At 47.7% G+C, this 22,032-nt stretch overlaps 2 protein-coding genes and 1 long non-coding RNA gene across 6 annotated transcripts in view; 1 reads left to right on the forward strand and 2 right to left on the reverse strand.

Moving 5' to 3' along the window:
* Positions 1 to 5,570: 5,570 nt before the first annotated feature.
* On the reverse strand, positions 5,571 to 16,886 carry LOC138818802 (RNA-binding protein 4B). 2 transcript variants are annotated; one of them, XM_070009940.1, is made up of 4 exons: positions 16,751 to 16,886; positions 15,659 to 16,082; positions 8,661 to 9,328; positions 5,571 to 6,148 (listed from the first exon to the last, which is right to left on the reverse strand). In XM_070009940.1, exons 2-3 carry the CDS (start codon positions 16,068 to 16,070, stop codon positions 8,670 to 8,672), a joined length of 1,071 nt encoding a protein of 356 aa, XP_069866041.1. In that variant the 5' UTR covers positions 16,071 to 16,082; positions 16,751 to 16,886; the 3' UTR covers positions 5,571 to 6,148; positions 8,661 to 8,669. The 2 variants fall into 2 exon arrangements, with proteins under 2 accessions (XP_069866041.1, XP_069866040.1); XM_070009939.1 differs by lacking the exon at positions 16,751 to 16,886 and adding an exon at positions 16,461 to 16,556.
* A 295-nt stretch (positions 16,887 to 17,181) lies between these two features.
* Positions 17,182 to 17,994, forward strand: LOC138818803 (uncharacterized). The gene is made up of 2 exons (XR_011369220.1): positions 17,182 to 17,472; positions 17,820 to 17,994. It is a non-coding gene; the product is annotated as an uncharacterized lncRNA (long non-coding RNA).
* A 1,224-nt stretch (positions 17,995 to 19,218) lies between these two features.
* LOC138818800 (spectrin beta chain, non-erythrocytic 2) overlaps positions 19,219 to 22,032 on the reverse strand; it is a 47,261-nt gene continuing 44,447 nt past the window's right edge. For all 3 annotated transcript variants that reach the window (XM_070009937.1, XM_070009938.1, XM_070009936.1), the window contains one exon: positions 19,219 to 21,509. In XM_070009937.1, the coding sequence (XP_069866038.1) occupies positions 21,282 to 21,509 (228 nt within the window). In that variant the 3' untranslated portion in view covers positions 19,219 to 21,281. The remainder of the gene's footprint in view (positions 21,510 to 22,032) is intronic.

Consider the following 22,032-nt stretch of genomic DNA (forward strand, 5'->3'; position numbering starts at 1 on the left):
GCCCAGGCTGGCTTTGAACCAAGATCCTCAGATCCCCGCCTCCTGAGTAGCTAGGATTACAGGCATGAGCCACCAGTGCCTGGCTAAGAATGAGTTCTTTTAACAAAAAATTTACCAAGAATAAGGTTCAGAAACCACTTTTCTTAATATATTTACATACTTACTAGGTTTAGGGTACAGTACTGTATTTAAACAAGATATCATCTGTGGGCCAGACGTTCCTTACCCCTGTGTGATACAGCCAGTATTGTAGGGATTGAAGTGATAGCCACGTGTGATTCACTGGCTGTAGTTCGGACAAAGGTGTACCAAAGAGCTGGTGTAGTGTCTCCAATAAGATGTCCCCAGGCATAAGAATATTCAGATTTATCATGCAATCACTGATTGCTACTTTGGGTAGTTCTGCTTTTCCATATACTTTGAGGTTTCTGGCCATTGTAGGGACAGAGTGGCAGAACAGCTCATATTGACAGGTAGGAAGCCATTTGACATTTCTTAAGTGTTGTTTCCTGAATTTCTGGATTGGAAGCATAATTCAACTGGTGGTGTGCCTGCAAAGCAAGTGCTAGGTCCTGAGTTCAAACCCCAGTACTAAAATCACAAACAACTGAACTTCTGATCTTCCCTCTACTCTATATCCTTTTTTTTTTTGTCTTTCCATAATCTTATTAGTAATTCCATCTTTTTCACTTACTCCGGCCAAAAAATTGGGCTTCCTATCTAATCCATGAGGAAATCTGTTAAGGTGAAGTAGAGTTCCACCTTCACTGTCGCTTCCCATTTAGAGCTACCACCACTCTTCACCTGGATTCCAAGATGCTTTGCTAACTTATTTCCCTGCTTCTGACCTCACATAACTTCATACTAGCAGCCAGAATTTTTTTTAGGGGGGGGGGTGCCAGTCCTGGGGCTTCAACTCAGGATCTGGACACTTGTCACTGAGCTTTTTTTGCTCAAGTTTAATGCTCTACCACTTGCACCACAGCTCCATTTCTGGCTTTTTGCTAGCTAATTAGAGGTAATCTTAGCTTTTCTTACCTGGGCTGGCTTCCAACCATAATCCTCCTGAATAACTAGGATTATAGGCACGGCACGAGCCATCAGTGCCCAGATAATTCCCTTGTTTTTCTGCATTAGCTAGATTCTGAGGATTTCCAAGTGTTGAATCTCCAGCCGAGACCCAAACTTCCTCCTTAGTGCTTTAGCTTGCAAGCTATGCATCTACTTTAGAGGCATCTAGTTTAAGTCTGTCCCTAGACTGGGTTAATCCCCAGTTCTTTAGATAACTGTAGGAGTTCTTTCTAGACAGTGGTCCTCAGTCAGTGTTGGGAGGAAGGGATCAAGAGACAAAATAAGATGAAAAATGATGGGAAGAGCTCTTAATGTGGCAAGTCACAAATAGTTGAGGTGTTTTAAAATGTGTTAGAAGCTAAGGCTCTAGTTTCTACATAATGCCTCTCCTTCCCTCTTCATTTTCTTAGAAAAACAGAACCAGTTGGGAATGTTGCTCACTTGTTAACTCTTATCTAGCATGTGCAAGGCCTTTTGTTCCATCCTGGGGGACAGGCCAACAACTAAGCAGAAAGGAAATTAAAATTGAACCAGAGTGTTTGTTCCCCTGGAGTTTGGATTCGGCAAGTACACAATCTAAGGCAGATGCTAAGGCTTGAGTTCTCCAGTGTTCCCTTGGCCCTTTCAATATTCTCCCTGAACATAATGCTTTTCAACTACTAGTGATTTTCCTTTTCCATCTGCATCCCTTCTAGAGCATTCAGCAAAGCCTGAAGGATGCCATTGTATCTAGTTTATTTTGTAGTTCTTTTTTTTTGGGGGGGGGGGCGGGGTCCGGTCGCGGGGCCTGAACTCTGGGCCTGGGCGCTGTCCCTCAGCTCTTCAGCTCAAGGCTAGTATTCTACCACTTGAGCCACAGCGCCACTTCCGGCTTTTTTCTTTTTGCTTATGTGGTGCTGAGGAATCGAATCCAGGGCCTCATGCATGCAAGGCAAGTGCTCTACCACTGAGCCAGCTTCCCAGCCCCTATTTTGTAGTTCTTATCTCACTTTTTTGCTTGATGATTTATTGACTATTCACAAAATTATAAGGGGGACAAAATTATTTGCTTTGTTAATGTATACCTTAGCATCTGGGAGTGATCCCTGGAACACGTATCAATAAATATGCAGATATAAATCACCATGTGAATGATGTGCCAGTGGGTCATGCCTACTCAGAAGGGTGAGATAAGATAGTTTGAAGCCAATCTGGGTAAAAAAAGTCCATGAGACTTACCTCCAATTAACCAACTCATGGTTCAAGTGATAGAGCCTGTGAAAAAGCCAAGCAAGTGTGCCAGTTCCGGGCTGGGAAGGTGGCTCAGTGGTAGAGCGCTTGCCTTGCATGCCTGAGGCCCTGAGTTCCATTCCTCAGCACCACATAAGCAAAAAGGAAAAAGCCCGAAGTAGCTCTGTGGCTCAAGTGGTAGAGCGCTAGCCTTGAGCTGAAGAGCTGAGGGACAGCGCCCAGGCCCAGAGTTCAGGCCCCACGACCGGACACCCCCCCCCCCAAAAAAAAAAAGTGCCAGTTCCTGAGTTCAAGCCCCAATGTGTGTGTGGAGTAGGACTAGAGGGTTCATGAGTGGCCACTCATGAGTGGTTTTAGCTCAGCAGTGTCGTAAGGCAGGAATGTGGATGTTTTTCAACCCTGAGGACAACTGTGGCTTTGATATGTGGTGATCCCTAAGGTCAGCTAGAGCACTGCCAGTTCTCCCTCAGCTCTACTGCAGTTCCCCGCACCTGAGAGTCTCCGTAAATGTAAACATGGCTTGCCGGGGGCCCCTCCTCTCCCCTCCACTCCCCTCCCCTCCCCTCCCTCCCTCCCTTCCTCCAGGGAGGGACAGATCATTTAACCTTCTTAAGCCTATTCCTTTAATAGGAAAGCCAACCATGTTCCTCACTGGGTTCTTGTGAATTAGCAGAGGGTGAATGTGTGGTTTGTATTTGGCCTGCAAACCTCAGGCACTATTCTTAGAATTTATCTTTCCTTATGGGTTCCTGGAGCTGATCATGCCATCCTGCATCTTAGTTCTCCTTGGCAGTGGAGCACAGCCCGGCTGTCATTCAAGAAAACCTTTACACTGATTTCTTTTTTTTTTTTTTTTGGTCGGTCATGGGGCTTGAACTTTGGGCCTGGGCGCTGTCCCTCAGTTCTTCTTCAGCTCAAGGCTAGCGCTCTACCACTTGAGCTACAGCGCCACTTCCGGTTTTCTGGTGGTTTATTGGAGATAGGAGTCCCATGGTCTTTCCTGCCCGGGCTGGCTTTGAACCGCGATCCTCAGATCTCAGCCTCCTGAGTAGCTAGGATTACAGGCGTGAGCCACCAGTGCCTGGCTTTTACACTGATTCTTGACCAATATGACAGCTGTTCCAGGAAATGTGTATTTATTTCTCCCACTCTTCTCCCCAACCTCTAAGACTAGACTTGCTGTCTGAGGAGTCATCCTGACTAGCTTTAAAGCCAATCTTGGGCAAACTGCTTCCTTTCTCTGGCCATCTTGCAGATAGCTAAGGATCAGCTCCTTGTCATACACTCATACACTTAAGTATCCACAGGGTCTATCCAGTATTTTTTTTTCCCTGTGCCTCACTTCTCTATATGACTGGAAGTCAGAGTGGAATCGGGGAGGTTAGGAGCTTTGCCAGGCAGAGCTGAGGCGAAGGAATTCCAAGTGTTCTCCTATCACCTGGAAAGATGCTCTGCTCTGGAAGTTCCCACACCAGGAATCCAGGTGCTTTTCTCCGAGGCAGTAATACTTAAACCTGGTTGTCTTTTTTTTTTTCCCCTCTACTTCTAAGTACTCCACAGAATACTGCTGCTGTGGTGGGACCTTGCGTGGGTAGGTGCTTGTAAACCTCCTCCAAATTGCCAACTAATCAAGAGTTCATGGAGCTCAAAGGCTTAGCTAGAGTAGTGTTTTCCCTACCCCACCAAAATGAGCTAGAGCATCTCTATGACCACTCCTTGTTTCTCGGCTACTGCTAAGTGTGGTTCTATTTGAGAGAAATTATTTTCAAATTTAAATCTTTTTATTGTTATTGGTCATGGGGCTTAAACTCAGGGTCTGGGTTTTGTCCCTGAGATCTTCAGCTCAAGACTAGTGGTCTGTCACTTTGAGCCAGTATGCCACTTCCAGTTTTCTGGTGATTAATTGAAGAGTCACAGACTTCCCTGCCTGGGCTGGCTTTGAACCGTGATCCTCAGATCTCAGCCTCTTGAGTAGCTAGGATTACAAGTGTGAGCCACCAGCGCCCAGCTTCAAGTTTAAATCTTAAGACTTACCAATAATGGTAATGGTTTTGTATTTCTCATGACAATTATTTATGCCACATTTTTGTTACAGCTGTGAAATGTTTTAAAATCTGAGTGTTAGTAGGTGGTGGTGATGCAGTTCTAACCTTAGAACTTCAAACTGTCTTCCTAACCACCCATCCTGTAACATTTTCCAGGGAATGGCACTTGCTAGCTCACACAGGCAACCAGTTATTTGGGAGGTCAACCTGGGCAAAAAGTTAGCTAGCTGTGATGGTGTGCACCAGGGACCAGCTAGCCACACCTGGAGGCATATGATAGGATTGTGGTCACAGGTTGGCCCAGTTAAAATAGCAAGACACACTATTCAGGAAAATCAATCACTTACAGCTTTAAACACCTCTCTTCAGACTGTTCCTGCGTAACACTTACTGGCTCCAACCCATCTATGATTTTTTTTTTTCTTCCTTTAAGACAAAATACCAGGCTAGGAAGATAACTCAATGGTAGAGTGCTCACCTAGCATGCATGAAGCCCTGGGTTCCATTCCTCAACACCACATAAACAGAAAAAGCTGGAACTAGTAATGTGGGCCAAGTGGTAGAGTGCTAGCCTTGAGCAAAAGCAGCTTAGGGACAGAACCCAAACCCTGAGTTCAAGCCCCAGGAATGGCAAAAAAAATAAAAAGTAAAAAAAAAGATTAAAAAAGTATCAGTTCTGCTGACGTGATTAGGGAAGCCTAACATATCACACATGTGTAACTTGCCTAGTGTTAAACTCAAAATCCTATCTCATTCTCTCAAGTGCTGGGATTACAAATGTGTACCACTAGGCTTGGTTGAAACATTTTTTTATTGGTCCAACCAGCCCAAATCCAATCAAGTCATTGGCTAGGTCATTGGAGACCTACCTCAGCCTTTGCATGTGGTCCCCTGCTGGGCTTCTACCATTAATGCTGTAGGTTTGTTAGTGCTCTTCTAGTGATTTTGAAAGAGCTTGACTACAAGCTGCACGTTATTTATTGGTGGCTCAAGATTTGGACTGCTTTTTCACTATTTCTTTTTTAAAACTTGATGGACTGGGATTTGAACTTGGTGACATTACACTCATCACTTTAGTGACATTCTCAGCTAACCTATCCCTGTTTCTGAAGGTACCACTAACCTCACTTCTACTTCTGAATTTTAGACATTCATTCACTTGAGTCTTTGTAGCTGAGCACAACTGGAAAAGCATCACAATGTAAATAATAGTCACACGAAAGATTAAGTGTTAGAAACGTTTATTTTTCAAAAAATAAAAAAATGGGAGGAGTGGAGTAAAACAAGGCTAAATTTCAGCTAATGCTGTATCACGATCACAGGTAAGACAAAAAAACAAACAAAACAACAACAAAACCCCCAATGGTCCTAGCAATTTCAAAGATTAGCTTCAATGTTAGAGTCCAGAGCTAACAAAGAAGAGCAAAGGCTGCTTGCCACTACATGGTCATTTTAAAGGGAAAGGAGATGCTGCAGGTAGGCAGGGAGAAGGGCTCAACTCCTAGGGAAAGCAAGATCAGAGGGCTCCACTGTATGGAGGAAGGGGATGCCAGCATAATCCTTACCTAGGGCTGTTCAGAGGCTGAAGATATAAGGAACAGTGAAAAGCTACAGATACTAGCATCAGGAAGGAAAGAAAAGTCAACTTAGAAGAATTAAATTAAGAAAGAAAACATAGTTGGTCACAAACTCCTTTGTTTACTGAAACATGAAGCAATGGAAACATCCCGGCAAAGGGGACCGCGCGGAGCAAGTTCTCATATATGACCGCAGCCCGAGGGTTCAGTCCGCAATTATCCTACCTGAAAGAGAGCACAACACAAGAGGCTTACACAATGCCTGGACAGCAGCCTGGCTCCGTGTACAAGGGCCCTGGTCACGTCCTGTATTCCAGCGGGGGCGGGGAAAAACAAAGAACAAAACAAAACCAAGTCAGACTGTATCAAATGTATCCCACGAAATTAACCCAGGACTCTAATAGCTATCTATAAGAACCACTTATAGCAATGTATAGAACAATATGCAATCTAAGTGGAAGACTTCTGTGGTGGTGGTAAGTTCCACTTTCTCATTTTCTTACCCATGTTTTAAGCAGGTTTCAACAAAAGGCATACATGATCAAGAATTTCAGGCTAATTTGGGAATTTAGGAAAAGCAGAAGGTGCTGAGATCTCAGATATAGTCAACTGTTCTATTTGCTTTTTTCTTTGAGTTTGAACTTGGGGCCTGTGCTTGAGCCACACCCCCCAGCCAAAGAGTCATGTAAGCAACCCTGCCTGCTCTTTTTAAAGACAGAACACGGCCATACCATGTTGCCCAGTTTAGCTATGAATTCTTGGGCTCAAGCTGTCCTTCCAAGTAGTTATGACTATACCTACACCCCACTGGGCCTGGCTCAGCTGCACTATTCTAAATGTATCATTTTAATCTTTCACATAAACTTTCTGAAATGATAGTCACAAAGGGTAGATTCTCAACAAGTGGTTTGTCATTTGTCCATCTACAACACACACAACTACATGTCACAGTATTGGAGGTAGATCCATAGTGCCAGTAGTTCCCCTAATTGACCAAGTCAAAAGAAGAAATGACTGCTAGGTTTTTCTAATTCTTCCATTGATGACGGGAACTCCACCAATGGCTGGGAGGGAGAAAAAAAAAAAAGTTAACTCACACCAAGTTCCTCTACTTATTACACACAAAGAGCCAAATCTTGTTCTTGATCTTTGCCAATCCACTTCAAAAGTTGTGATGTTCTTGGATCAGTTCTGCTAGGGTGAGACCCAAATTTGGATCCCCAACAGTTCTGGAGTATTTCATCCTGGCAGCCTCATTAACATCAGGCTCCTGGGACTGCAACCAACTCAGGGTTATTCAGTCCATCTGAGGTTCACACCTGGAAGGTAAGTTTCTTTGAAAGTCATCACTAAAATGAGGTTAGTTGAACAGCCACTGCTTCAAGTTAAAATTCAATTTTAAAATGCCCTGACAATATTCATTAAAAACCATAACATACTTAGTAACTAAAAATGTAACGATAGAAATAAGTTATATGACAAGTTGATAGCAACTTACTTCATAGGTATCTCATGGTAGATCCAACTGTGAAAATTAACAGCAAACTCCACAGGTTCTAAGATGGACACAGTGCTGCACACGGTCTCAGGAAATCCCAAGTCTTACTAACGTAATCATGTAGGACATATAATTTATCAAAGTTCTGGTCACATTTGCTTCTCACTTTACAAAGAGCAAGTTGCTGTAACTTTGTTTTCTTGTACACACATACATCAAGAGAGGGGAGGAGGTAAGTTAGGAATCTGGAAGCTCAGTGGCTTCTAAGGGATGCTCAATTTCAAAGTACAAAGAGAACCATGAGTATATAAAGTTGTCATGCTGCCATTTGCATTTTGATGATTTGGCCCATCTCCTAATTATTCTTGCCATTCTAATACCTTTGGTACATATTTCAAAGGAAACATTAAAATTTCAGTTACCACCTATGGGATTTTTTTTTTGCATGTCAGAAAATTACCAGTTTATCTAATTCCTTAAGTATTCTCTACAAAAACAAAACTGCAGAAGGAAATGGGACACATAGCACAGGCTTCAAAGAGAGGGCTTACAGAGGTTTACGATCTGAGTAAGGAAAAGGACTACACAGGACAGCATCAGAATGTTCGGCACTGAAGCAAGCATCACAGAATGAAACATTTATAGGACTTGATCTAGCTTGCAGATAGGATACTTTGATAAAGTCTTAATGACCCAAGAAACAGTTTTAAACTGGATGCCTAAAACTAGTTAACGTTCTTCCTGTGATAGCATTAGTAGTTCCTGAACCTGTAGCCCTTTCTGCTTAAGACTACAGTGACCTTCACAGTGGAAAGAACATGAGTTTTAGCTTGGTCTGAGTTTGAATTTGCGCTCTACCTCTCATTTACCCAATGACTTAGGACAAAGTACTGAATGTCTCTGAGCCCTAGGTCTTGTCTATAGGCCAAAATCCTTATTGTCTAGATGACAGTATGCACCAAGGGTACCTGACAACTACTAGTTCCCTCAAATGTATCCTGTGCCCCAAATCTGCGTAAACAACTGATTAAAGAATGTTCACACTAACAAACTGGGCCAAGCACTAAAACCCCAACAAGGCCAAACAAACCCGTGTAACAGGCCTAAGCTGCAGAAATACGCCAACCTAGTTTTTGGGTACAGTTCTGACAGCAAACAAGTGGCTGGAGCCTCCGGGATGAAGACAAGTTCTCTTGCAAGGGAACTAGGTGAATCTTACTACGCCCACCCCACTCTCACCTCCAGTTTTTAAAAGGCTGAGTACCGTGTTCGGTCCACATACTGCTCTCGCTCATACCGGGCCATGTCATACAGAGAATTCCGTGCAGCTGCGGAGGCCTGAGACAGCTCGCTCTCTGGCCCGTACCCGTAGCCCTCGCCGACTGCCGGGAGCGCGGCTGCCGAGCGGCGCAGCGGGCTCCTGTCCCTTCCGTAGTAAGACGAAGAGGAGGCGGCCATGGCGGCTGAGGTGGCGGCCGCCCCCGAGTTCTGCAATAGGTGTCTGTCGTAGGGATCCACCGAGGTGGAGTTGAGGTGGTTGGTCACGGCCGAGCTCTGGACTTGGGGCAGGTGGGACATGGACTGCTCTGCGTAGTTGTAGGCGGAGGCGGCCGCCGCAGCCGCCACGGCCTCGTAGGAGCGCACGCGGTAGCGCTTGTAGTAGTCGAGGGCGCCGTAGGCATCGTTGTAGTACACGGACTCCCCGTAGCCCATGGTGTAGGGCGTGCGCACCGCGCCGTACTGTTCATTGTACTGCTCCGTAAAGTCCGCCACGCGCCCCGTGCGGTCCACCGGACACTCTTTGGACCAGTGCCCCTCCTTCCCGCACCGGTAACAGCCGCTCTGGTCTCCCATCCCAGGAGCAGTCCGAAGCCGGCTGGTGGACAACTGCACGTGCATTCTTTTGCCTTGAGGAAATAGATTGTGATAATTTATTATATCTCGGTGGTATTTTTTACCCTCCCCAATGAAAGCAAACAGAAGAAACACACGCAACGCATACATTCCTGTGACTTCACTCAGCAAGCCTCGCCCCCAAACAAGCTGATGCTTCAGTAGAGGTGACAGGAAACGAGTCCCCTCGGTCGCCAACACCACACTCCCTCCCGCCGGTCTCCACGGCTCTTCCAACACAGAAAGGGAAAAACTTCCCTCTGTGCCTGTTACTAGTTTAGCAGTTAAGGCCTGCCATACTCCATTTATCTAGCAGAACTTCAGTTAGGCCACATTTGGAAGCCGTGTTTCCCACCTGGACATTTCCTATATTTCCTAAGCGCCCACAAACCAGAGCAAAGTCCTGCAGGATATAGCCCAGTGCTAATAGCACATGCTTATTAGATGGCATTCAGTACTCAGTATCCTGGATTCAGGACTTAGCATTGCAAAAAGAATGAAAACTTCAACAACAGGAATCTTCTGCTATCTTGTTTCCTCCAGCAATTTGAGCTGGTTATCACCAGAGGCTGTATTGTGCACCTAAACCATACTTGACTTGATTCATCTCTCTACCTGTGGAGTTTTTTAAGACCCTCAAGATTTCAACACACATATACACACACACCCCGCCACCTTTTCTCTTAGTCCATTCTACTGCAGAAAAGAAGATTATTGGACCAGCTGCTTTCAACAAGAATTATATATTTACTTAAGAATTAAGATTTTAAAACAGTACTAGCAGCTGGGCGCTGGTGGCTCACGCCTGTAATCCTAGCTACTCAGGAGGCTGAGATCTGAGGATCACAGTTCAAAGCCAGCCTGAGCAGAAAAATCCCCTTGATACTCTTTAATTAACCACTGGAAGTGGAGCTGTGGCTCAAAGTGATAGAGAGCTAGCTCTGAGCAAAAGAGCTCAGAGAAAGCACCCAGGCCTCGAGTTCAAGCCCCACAACCGCCCCAAACAAAAAAACCCAGTAACAGGAGTCAGGCACTGTTGGCTAATGCCTGTAATTCCAGGCTACCCAGGAGCCTGAGATCTGAGGATCACAGAAAAGTCTGTGAGACTCTTCTCCAATTCACCACCAAAAAGTCCGAAATGGAGCTATAGCTCAAGTGTGGTGAGCACTAAAGCTCAGAGACAGTGCCCTTGGTTCAAGCCCCAGGACCAGCAGAAAACAAAACAGACGAAAAACAAACCCTACCAGCTTTTTAAGGACAAAATGTTTGTATGTAGTGGAGTGATCAGCAATTCACCCTGCTACATAGCTTATAATTTCTTACAGGGATTCTCCACTTGTTAGAAAAATGCAATTACCTAAAAATCTCACCCATTCTAACAAGCCTTGTCCATGCTTCCAGGAAATGACAGGCATTGAAGAATTGCTAAGAGAAAAAAATTCTCTCTGGGGCTTGTGTACCACCAAACTTGGGAATTTCAACCCTTATTGATGAAAGCATTGGTCTTTAAAAGCAGTTTAAGAAAAGTAGTATATCTCAGCAGTTTGGAGATCAAGTAGAAGTTTTTCAAATTGGAGCCAAAGGCAGTGAGCACAGAGGGCTGGGCTTCATGTCACACAAGGGCTACTAGGGACAAATCCCCATCTGCACCGGCAAGTTGCTCTCTTAAACAGAACTTGTCCTGTATGTGTGCAGGTAGGTTGACAGAAAGCCTTGTGCTCCAGTCATCCTTTTGGGATTCAGGACAGCAGCCACAATAGTGCCTGTATGGAACTTGAGAGGGGAGCAGGTTAGTATGCTCCACCAATTTAGTCAATGTCGTAAGGCCCCCTCACTTTCCAGTACTTGTTGCCTCTAACAGCACAAACAGAACTGAGGTTCAGGCTGGCCTAAACACAAAGACTACCAAAAACTAACCAACATGAAAAGGGCTGGCAGAATGACTCAAGTGATGGAGTACCTACCTGGCAATCATGAGGCATTGAGTCCAAACCCTAGTACCACCAAAAAAAAAAAAAAAAAGATACCAAATGAAGGAAGTACTGAGTCACCCAACCTACCATTAAACTTTCAGATTTAAATATTCCTAATCTAATCCTTCAATGTTATTAAGGACCATAATGTTTAGAAGAGAAACAGATTTCTGCCTATTTCTATATAATAGAGCTCTCTATAATTTAGACTAGAAAATGGTGGCTTTCAAACATACAAGTGAGATTAAGCTACATGAGCCACAAACTACTCTTAATTCTGAAGTCAGAGAAACCATGACAATCCAAAAGCCAGCCATTCCAGAGGCCTAGAAATCATCTGTAAGGAAAAATAATTCATTGAATTTGCTCAATACTTTCTTTAGAGTTTAGAAAAACAAATCTAGTAATTTTACTTTGATATTTTAAATATGAAATCCAATCTCAATTCTTGCCTTTCTTTACTCAAGTTTGTAAGGACCTATGGCAAAATCTATCTCTGTGAGTTGTACTATGCTTCTCTATTACTTTTAGGAACCAGGTCAAAGAAAACTGACGATTTTACCACAGAAGAAAAGAAAGATTTTCTGACATCTACAGGTTACTGAACTCTTAATACTCTCCAGAAAACCAGACCAATAAAATTGTTTACTCTTGGGAGTGAGAGTAGAAGAGAGTATTAAAATGCTGAGATGTGGAAACCTCAGGGTCCTAATTTCTGAGCTACACGTGCCAGAATGCACAGATGGGTAGAGATGTAGTTAATATGTAATAGTCCTTTTGACTTCATCCTGACCAAGACACCACTACATACACTTCCCTTTCAGCAGCATGAATGGTTACTTTCCTTGCTAGTTCGTATGAAAACTGTTCACTGATGCTTGTAGAAAGAAACCATTTTGAGAAACAGGTAAACTGAGAGTCTACAACTTCCTTTTAGAAATGGCAGTCATTAACATAGAATAAGATAGTGCTGGGTGGGGGGCGGGGGGCAGGGGTAAGGAGGGAGTCTGACTCAGGCCAGTGCTTGCTCGGTAGGCACTCATCACTGAGCCGAGGATACCTCCAAATGCTTCTTAGTGGTAATTTCTGAGATTTCCAGCCCAGCACACCCTGGCTTCTGATCTACCTATTTTAACCTTCCTCCTGTAGCTATGCTACTGGACCCAGCTCTTGGTTGAGAGAGGGTCTCAAATTTTTCTGCCTAGGTTGGCTTCAAACCATGATTCTTCCATTCCTAGCTTCCAAGTAGCTAGGATTACAGGTGAGCCATCAGCTCAAAGTGGCACTTTTTAGGGGCTACCTTCATTCGATGATTTGTAAAAGCTTTAAATTGAAAAATAGAAGCCAGGTGCGATGGCCCTTGCCTCTAACCCCAGTACTCCGAGGCAAGAGGACCTCTAGTAGGAAGCCAGTCTGGGCTAGAGGGAGACCATGTCTTAAAAAACAAAAAGCGCCGGGTGCCGGTGGCACTCAGGAGGCTGAGGATTGCGGTTCAAAGCCAGCTCAGGCAGGAAAGTCCATGAGACTCTTATCTCCAATAAACCACCAGAAAACCCAAAGTGGCCCTGTGGCTCAAGCAGTAGAGCACTCGCCTTGAGCTAAAGAGCTCAGGGGCAGCACCTAGGCCCAGAGTTCAAGCCCCATGACTGACCAAAAAAAAAAAAAAAAAAGGAATACAGCAAAAGTAACTAACTTTATATTACAATACTAAACTTACTTATCACCTGGAAAAAAAGATGGTCACAAAAATGTCTGTTTTATAACGCAGAATTAGAGGAGTCAGGCAGAGAATCAGAAAACCAAACACATTTTCTTCCTAATTCAGTTTATCATTTATACTTTCTAAGGAAGTGAAACACTAAAACAAACAAAAAAACATGGTTCCATTCATTATTCAGATATCCACTTCCTAAAGTAATTATACCTGCTTTATTAAGACACATACTTAGGACTGGGGGTGTAACTCTATGATGGAGTGCTATTTAGCATGCACAAGGGACTCAGTTCGGTTTTCAGCACCAAAAATAAGGCAAACAAACCCAAACACATGCTCATCCTAAGCCAATTCTCAGCTTTTCTAATACAATCTTCCCTCTTTCCTCTTATTACTTTTTTTAAGAGCGGGGATGGGTGTGTGTGTGAGTCTAACCAAAGGTACACTGTGTACATAAAGGGACATGTCAAAATGAAACTTCCTTGTACAACTAATTGATGCTAATAAAATGTAAATAAGCATCTGTCTTACAAAAAATAAAAAGATATGTAGTATTGTACTAAGAATACATATGCAGTGTTTGTACCTGGATTTTACATCGGTTTACGTTTTGCTTGTTACCTGACAAGTGAGAAGCCTCCTTCAGAACCAGAGGTTCGGGGCTGAGTAAAAGAACATTTTGCTTAACACCTAGGGAGAGGGGACCTCCTTCACTCCCCACTGTCCACCATCATCCATTCATAGCAAATGAAAAGAATTAAGAATACTTTTAAAGCTGAAATGCACCAGCATTCCAAAATAATAAAAAAAAGTTAGCATGAAAAATAAGGAAAGCTTTTCCATCTTAATCAACTTTCTAACATAGTTGTGAGCAGCACCAACATTTCACATTTGCTGCCATATTCTAGTCTTGCTAGGGGTCTGGGAGGGAAGTATGGAAGAGATCATCAACTCTTATTTATTTTGGCTGGTCCTGGAGTTTTAACCCAGGGCCTGGGCTCTGTCCCTGAGCCTTTCTGTGCTTAAGGCTAGCGCTCTACCACTTGAGCCACAGCACCACTTCCAGTCTTTTCTGTTCATGTGTTACTGAGGAATTTAACCCAGGGCTTCATGCATGCTAGACACGCACTCTACCACTAAGTCACATTCCTAGCCCTAACTCTGTAAGTGCAGAAGCCAGGCATTGGTGGCTCACCCCTGTAATCCTAGCTACTCAGGAGGCTGAGATCTGAGGATCCCGGTTCAAAGCCAGCCCGGGCAGGAAAGTCCATGAGACTCTTATCTCCAATTAAACACCACAAAAGCCACAAGTGGAACTGAGGCTTAAGTGGTAGAGCACTAGTCTTGAGGAAATAAAGCTCAGGGACAGTGCCCAGGCCCTAAGTTCAAGCCCCAAGAAGGAAGGAAGGAAGGAAGGAAGGAAGGAAGGAAGGAAGGAAGGAAGGAAGGAAGGAAGGAAGGAAGGAAGGGAGGGAGGGAGGGTGGGAGGGAGGGTGGGAGGGAGGGAGGGAGGGAAGGAAAGGAAAATGACTGGTAATGCAGTTTGGCCCCATGCTCTGAAGAGTAACTTCAGTTCAGGAAATCACTGGTTGAGGCCAGGAGTACTCTAGTGTTCCCTCACAAATATCAGCTATTTGCACACTTTTTTTTTACCCTTTTCTCCCCTTGGTCTTTTCATTCTCTTTTCTAGGTTTAGCCAAGGACTTTTCAGTACTTCCTCACATCTCTTTTAGTGGCATTTGGGACAATGAGTGTGTTGACTTTGGAAAAAGGAAAATGGCTGTGAATGTGTGGTCTGATCTGACATTGCTGATGAAACCTTGCAGAACAGCACTATCCAGCAGAACTTTCTATGACGATGGAAATGTCTCACATGTGCTAATGCAGTAGCCATTACCCTTGTGACCAAGTGAAAAAGGAATTTTAAATACCATTTAATTTCAGTTAACGTAAATGTACTACATTTGCAATGATTACTATATTAGCACAATTCTAGAGTTTTCAAGCCCCTTAATGACAGCTTGGGTACCTTTATTTTCAATATAAGCAGTATGATATGCTCTGTGAAGCCCTCACTGGAACTGCTTCACAAGCAACAACATCATTTCCATTCAACCTTAAATTTCTAAAACTTTGCCTACCCCTTTCGCCACCCATGATTAAATAATGTTTGGTGGAACTAATAGACCATGATATATTTTTGGCTCTGCTTGTATAATCCAGACTGAAGCTCCCCCACCCCCACCTCAAACCCAATCACTGCCCAGCCTTCCAACACAGGGTTTCCTGTAAACACCTTGTTTTTCTTACCATTACCTAAGTGTTCAATCTCTTAAATAAAAGGTTTCTTGATCACAGCAAAGCTGGTAAGCCTTCTACCCTTCCTTCTACCATGAGGTACTCATTTGCCCAGAGAGACTAGACTTCATACAGCGCTCAAATGAATGAACATCATTGCATACAGTAACCTCCAATTTGCAATCCTACCCGGTTGTAGAAGAACATCTCAGCAAACCTGAAAGAGGGAAGTGTTTGCTTCTCCAAGTGTAAATTATGCATAAGAGCAAATAGCTAAGAGAACAGATCACCTAGCCCGACTGGTCTTGTGCTCTTGCCTCAGCTCTGTTCCCCCACCCCCAGAACCCAGAGCAGTTCACCTTGGAACTCTGTGTTGTCCAGGCCCCTGATGGCCTCCACTGCATCCTCGGCCCGCTCCATGTGGACAAAAGCGTAATCTTTCACGATGTCACATTCGATGACTGGACCATACTCCTCAAACTTGGCCCGAAGCTCTTGGTTGGTACAAGTGGGACTGATGTTGCCCACGTGTAACTTGGTTGAAGCTTTGCTCTTATTCTTGCTGGCTTCCACATTGATGTTCACCCCATGAAGCTTGTAGTGGTGCAGGTTTCGGATGGCATCCTCGGCCGCCGTCTTGTCCTCTATGTGCACGAAGCCGTAATTCTTAATGATGTCACATTCCAGCACCTTCCCATACTGCTCGAAGAGTGAGCGGATCTCCTGCTCTGTGGCCTCGCGGGGCAGGTTTCCGATGAACAGCTTCACCATCCTGACAAGAGCCTGAGAGAAAACAAAAGATTTCAAAAATCAGGTGTAGGCTGAGGAATTCGATGGCAGCTGCGGTCACGTCGCTTTCATACTCCGAAGTTGTGGGCACCTCCGAGACCTTTACAGACAGACGTTCATTATTCTTAACAGAGGAAGCAGCCTGTTCTTAAGTAAAGCAAAATGTGGATGACATGCAAACCGGTAGGTCAGGGTGGGGTGGGGGAAATCAATGCACAGCCCGGTCCCCGGTCTCGGTGACACGGGGCGCGCTGAAGTCACGGGGTTAGCGGCTTCAGGCTTTACAACACGAAGGATAAAGAAAAACCCCAAGTGGACAGGCTTAGCGGCACCGGTGTCCCCGGTGACAAGGTTTTGGAGGGAAATCTGTACCTTCCCATCGTGTGGCATCACCTCCCGAGACGCTCTCGCGAATAAGAGGGTCTCTTCCCCCGACCCCAGGACGCCCGAGCCGGCCGCTCAACCTCCAGCCTCCGCAGCCCAACAAAGGCTCGGCCCGACCCCCGCCCCGCCCCCTCCGGGCCCCCGGCCCCGCCTCCCCTCGTCGGCCCCGGACCTTCCGCGGCAAGGTGAGAACCCCCAAACCCGGGCCGTTCCCTTCGGCGAGAGCCCCGGCCTGGCCCACCCCGGGCCCCCCACATCTCCCCAAGACCTTCTCGTACCTCCGGATGGCGGCGGCGGTGGCGGCGGCTCCCGCGTCAGAGAGAACCTTACAAAATGGCGACCGCCGCTCGAGCCTCGGCGCGACCGGGCCTTTCCTCGCGCGCCAGCTCACGCACGCGCGAGTGCGCGCAGCCGCTTTCACCTCCCCCTCGCGGGCGCCGGATAACCAATCCGGAGGCCGCATACAAGTGACAGCCCACCAAAGGGGCGGGGCCTGCGGGTGAGACCGCTGCGGAGCGGAGGTCAGCCCGCCCCTAGCCCCGGCCAGCCAATCACGGCCAGAGGAGGGGATTGCGACTCACGCGTCAGAAAGGCTCGAGACGCAACCACCGCCGGGGTGAAATCGGAACTCTGGGGGGCGTCACTACCCTTCACAATGGGCCGAGATACCGGGCCTTCGGGGACTGGGGGCTCGGTGACAAAGGGCCGGCTCACGGGCTCCGCGCCGGGGGCGGCGGGGGCTCGGAGCGGGCGGGCCAACCTCGGTGGGCGCTGGGGGCAACGCTTCGGAAATCCGGGCGCGCCACCTTTTAAACCGAGGCTTCTTCATTGGGGGCGGGGGGCTCTTTAAATCCTTTCAGATGTCATCAGTGCACACGTCGTTCTTCCCCGGTGAGGACCGGGAACCTGGGAGCAGGAAGGTGTTCGGCGGAAGAGCTGGGGTAGCGCCGAGGCGTTCGGACCCGCGCTGCGTGTGAATTGACGTTTCTCGCTGTTCAGGGTAAGGTCTGATTTTGGGGGTGTACATCACAGTTCCCGAGGCTCGGGCCGGGGGGAGTGCCGGGTTCTCCACGTCCGCCCCGGGCTGCCAGAGATCCCAGGCGGTCAGCGGCCAGCCGCGGTGCAAGCGCGCCCCCTGGCGGCGGGGGGGCGCGGCCGCCGGACACGCGGGGCGCGCGGGAAGATGGATGGACGCGGGGGGGGGGGGGGGCGGGGGGCCACCACTCCTCCCTGGGGTGACCCGTGACACTGCTCGGACACCGAGGCGCGGGTCTCCCGCGCTGCCTCCCCAGGTACTTGGACACTGTCTCTGTCCCCCGATCACTTTGTCAGTCTCTGTTCTTCCAGTTTTAATAACCGACCTCAAGGCTTGTCTCCCCTGAATCCTACTTGCCTCCCCGCCGTCTGGACTCAGACTTCACTCTTGGATAGTCTTGGCAGTGGATGGAACATTTTTCTTTAATGTTCACTATTATCCTTATCTAAAGTTTTATTATCCTTATCTAAAGTATTCTTATCTAAAGTCGTGTGTGTGTGTGTCAGTGTTAGTGTTGCGGCTTGAATTCAGGACTTCAGCTCCCCGCTAAGCTCTTTCCACCCAACATTGGTACTCTACCACTTGAGCCATAGCTCCACGTTTGGTGGTTAATTGGAGATAAGCGTCTCATGGATTTTTCTGCCCAAGCTAGCTTTGAACAGTGATCCTAAAATCTCAATCTCCTAAGTAGCTAGGATTACAAATGTGAACCACCTGCACAGGACCTTTCAGAAAACCCTCTTAGAGAATCTGAGTCTCCTGCCACCTGTCTCCACACCCTGCATTTTTGGATTCCTCCCCTCCCCCCACCCAATTTCCCAAATTTTCTGAGATTTCCAAAACTCATGTCCCATTTTCTCTCTTCCCTCCTTCCTTTGCCCTACTCCCTTCCTTCTCTCCTTTCTCCCTCCCTCTCCCCTCCCCTCTTCCTCTTTCATGAGACCCGTACGTAGCCCAGAGTGGTCTCAAACTTGCAATCCTGCCTTGGCCTTTTCAATATTGGGATTACAGATGCTCCGTGAAGGTTTTTGTATATGTGCCAATACAGGGGGTTAGGGGTTAAACTTAGGGACTTGCATTCTCACTTGTCTGTTTCTCTCAAGGCTGATGCTCTACCACTTGAGCCACAACTCCTGAAACATTTTCATGTGTTTTTTTCATTCCTTAAAAATCTAAATGTGGAAGCTGGGCGCTGGTGGCTCACGCCTGTAATCCTAGCTACTCAGGAGGCTGAGATCTGAGGATCGCGGTTCAAAGCCAGCCCGGGCAGAAGAGACCGTGAGACTCCCATCTCCAATAAACTACCAGAAAACCGGAAGTGGTGCTGTAGCTCAAGTGGTAAAGTACTCGCCTTGAGCTGAAGAGCTGAAGGACAGCGCCCAGGCCCAGAGTTCAAGCCCCACGGCCGACCAAAAAAAAAAAAAAAAAAGATACACAAAAAATCTAAATGTGGAAATTATCAAAAAGACATACTGGCCAGGCACCAGTGTCTCATCACGCCTGCAATCCTAGCTATTCAGGATCTGAGGACCATGGTTCAAAGCTAGCCCATGCAGGAAAAGCTGTGACATGCTTATTTCTAGTTGACCATCCAAAAGCAGGAAGTGGAGCTGTGGCTCAAGTGGTAGAGTGCCAGCCTCAAGTAAAAAATGTAAGGGACACAGTGCCCCAGCTGAGTTCAAGTCTCACACACACACGTACACATAAATGTTTATCACTTACTCATTTTTATTTGGCCATATTTTCCCTGCTGGTTTGCAGCAGCTTCATGGATGGTGTTTTTGCGCCCTGACTTTTCTTGCACCCCTCACTGCTCCATCCAGTTTTCTTTCCTCGACCGTTTCCACCCACCTCTCGCTGTCGTTTCCCCAGGCTTCTTTCCTAACCCTGTTTATCCTCTTGCCACCCTGTCTTACAGAGTCTTGTCCCGAAGGAATTTTAGCTACTATGTGTGTACTGACGATTCTCATTTTGTCTCACCTTTCTGTTCACAAATGTCTGTCCTACAAGACCACTTCCACTGGTGGCTCTGTTTACACACTGACGTGATCGTTCTCAGTTTCTCTCCCCCACGTACTATAATTAATTCCTCTAAAGTGTCCAACTATAGCTTCTGCCTCAGCCCAGGTCTGCTCTCTACGAGTGCCCAGATTCCCTCAGCGCTCCTTACTGTGGGACTGCCCCTTCACACTGTGGTGGTGGACGATGTATAGCTGTACTTGAGGTCCAAAAGGCATCTGTGTAGTGCTGACATGCTGTTCCCTGGAGTCCTGACAGCTCTATTTATCCATGGCTCACTGGTGAAGTCTGTTTTAGTCTGCCCATCTTAAGAGAAAGGGACAGTTATCTTGTGGGCCTTTGGCTCTCCCAGATCTCATGTCTGGAGGCCGTCCTGGGCTGGGTTGGGCTGGCCCCTGACCTGCAGGCACTTGGCTCTGTGTTCACTGCTGATGGATCTTCTCAAGGCACAGAGCCCATTACACTGTAGGTGACCTTCCTGGAAAGCTGACAGTTTGTAAACAATGAACAAAAAGTTCTTCTCTATGGGTCACTTCCAACCTTGGGAGGCAAATAAACTTGAAATCTCCAATTGCCAAACTACCTGTTCTTGTTGTTATTAATATTTTAATACTGTTAGCAATACCCCGTTTGGAATATATCATCCTGCTCCTGTGTATTTACAGGATGACATCATTCTCTTGGGGGCCTGTCACTTCTTCGCTCCCCTCCCCCATAAGTTCCCCTGGATCTGCTGGGAGGACAGAAATTGGGGTTCGGTCATCTCCCCCGTGGGCTGAGGCTGGGTGGTGGTAATACTGCCAGTAGTACAGCCACTCCTAAGTGAAGACAGGGGTGGGTGCTTGGGGTCCAGGTGTGTGGTACAGCCCATGCCTAGCATACATCAGGGCCTGGGTTCATCCCCAGTACCTCAGAAAAGGAAAATGAGTTTTGTGCTGGGGAAGGGGTCCCTTGCTGCTTGTTAAGAGCCTCCTGACCCGCAGAGAATGTCTTTGGTTTAAACCCCAGCAAACTGGAGGTGGTTCTTAGGGTGCCATTGAGACAGAGGTTTCTCGGAGGGCTTGGAGTGGGTGGGGTGGGGGGCACACGGGCACGGCACGGGCAGGAAAGCAATGATACCCCAAGGCCGTGAGAGAAGCTGAGCTGTTTAATCACCCTGGCCAGACTCAAGGCTGGGGCTACTCCTCGACAGCTCACACCTGGAAACTGCTGGAGCAGGGAGGGGAGGCCGGGCGCTCCAGCGGGAGGGTGAGGCGGGGTGGGGAGGGAGGGCTTCTGCAGCGCCGCCGGCAGCTCCCTCAGCGGGCGGGCGCTCCGAACCCCGGGTCCTGCTTCAGCTCTGAGAGGTTCCTGGCTGGTCCCCGGGATGGCGGATGGCGGGAGGGCGACCCTGAGGCGGGGCGGCCATGTGCGCACGGCGGCCGTGTGGAGGGTCCGGAGGGTCCGCTGCGCGCCATGTGCGCCGCGGTCGGGGATGGAGGCACACGGCTGGGGAGGAGGAACATGGAGGAAGTGGAAATCGGGGCTTGCCTGGGTCCCACCACCGGTCTGGAATTCAATAGCAGAAGAGCAGGTTGTGGGGGACACCGGCCGGTCCCCAGTGGCAGTTCCTGGTGATGGGCTGGCCTGGGCAGCAGCCCCTAGCAGCAGGCAGTGTCCTGACCGGCGGGAGCTCCCCGTCCTCCCTGCCCGGGGCCCTGGCAGTTTCCTGAACGGAGAGAGAGGGAGAGAGCCAGCGCGTGCGCGCCCCTCAACTACTTGTTCTTTTTGAAAAAGCTGAAGCGTTTTTCCCGCTCTCGTTCTCTGCCGTCCTTGCTGCGGAGCACGACGGAGCCCTCGGGCTGCGACACGGGGGGCATGGTCATGGCCCGGGTCATGCCGCGGGTGGCACTGGGCACCGCTGGCTCTTCCGGCTCTCCAGAGGCTGAGGATGCGCTGGCAATGGCTGCGTTCACCACCCGCAGCCACGAGCTCATCTCCGCCTGCGGGGGCAGGGGGGAGGCAGGGAGAGCAGCTTCAGCTTCCCCCTGCGCCGCCCCTGCTCAGCCCACACCCACAGAGGAAGAGTGCCCACGGGCCCACCACACACAGCCAGCTGGTAACTGGGGGGCTGTCATGCTAGGAGCAGGAGAGAGATGAGGAACAAGCTGGGAGGAGCTGGGCACCGTAGCTCCCTCCTGCACGCCTGGCTAGCCCACCACTCGGGGCAAGTCAAGAGGATTGCAGTGTGAGTCCAGCCTAGGCAACACGTTCACAAGACCCCATCTCTCAACCAACAAAAAGCCGAGTGCTGTGGTGTGCGCTTGTCACCCCGGCTACCCGGGCAGTATAAATAGAAGGGAGCATGGGCACAAGATCCCATCCAAAAGAACACCTACAGCAAGGAGTGGGAAATGATGGCTCGATTGATAGAATGCCTTCCTAGCAAGTGAGACCCTGAGTTCAAACCCCGGTACTGCCAGAGGAGAGGAGGAGGAGGAAGAGGAGAAGAAGAAGGGAGTCTGT

Source organism: Dipodomys merriami, unplaced genomic scaffold (genome assembly GCF_024711535.1).
Source record: "Dipodomys merriami isolate MVZ:Mamm:240054 unplaced genomic scaffold, mDipMer1.0.p SCAF_78, whole genome shotgun sequence".
Taxonomy (NCBI): domain Eukaryota; kingdom Metazoa; phylum Chordata; class Mammalia; order Rodentia; family Heteromyidae; genus Dipodomys; species Dipodomys merriami.

What these genes read in the sequence shown, in the direction of transcription:
- LOC138818802 (XM_070009939.1), bottom strand. An exon ending in GGACAACACAGAGTTCCAAG is followed by an intron (nt 9,329 to 15,658) that starts GTGAACTGCTCT and finishes TATTTCCTCAAG; the next exon opens with GCAAAAGAATGCACGTGCAG.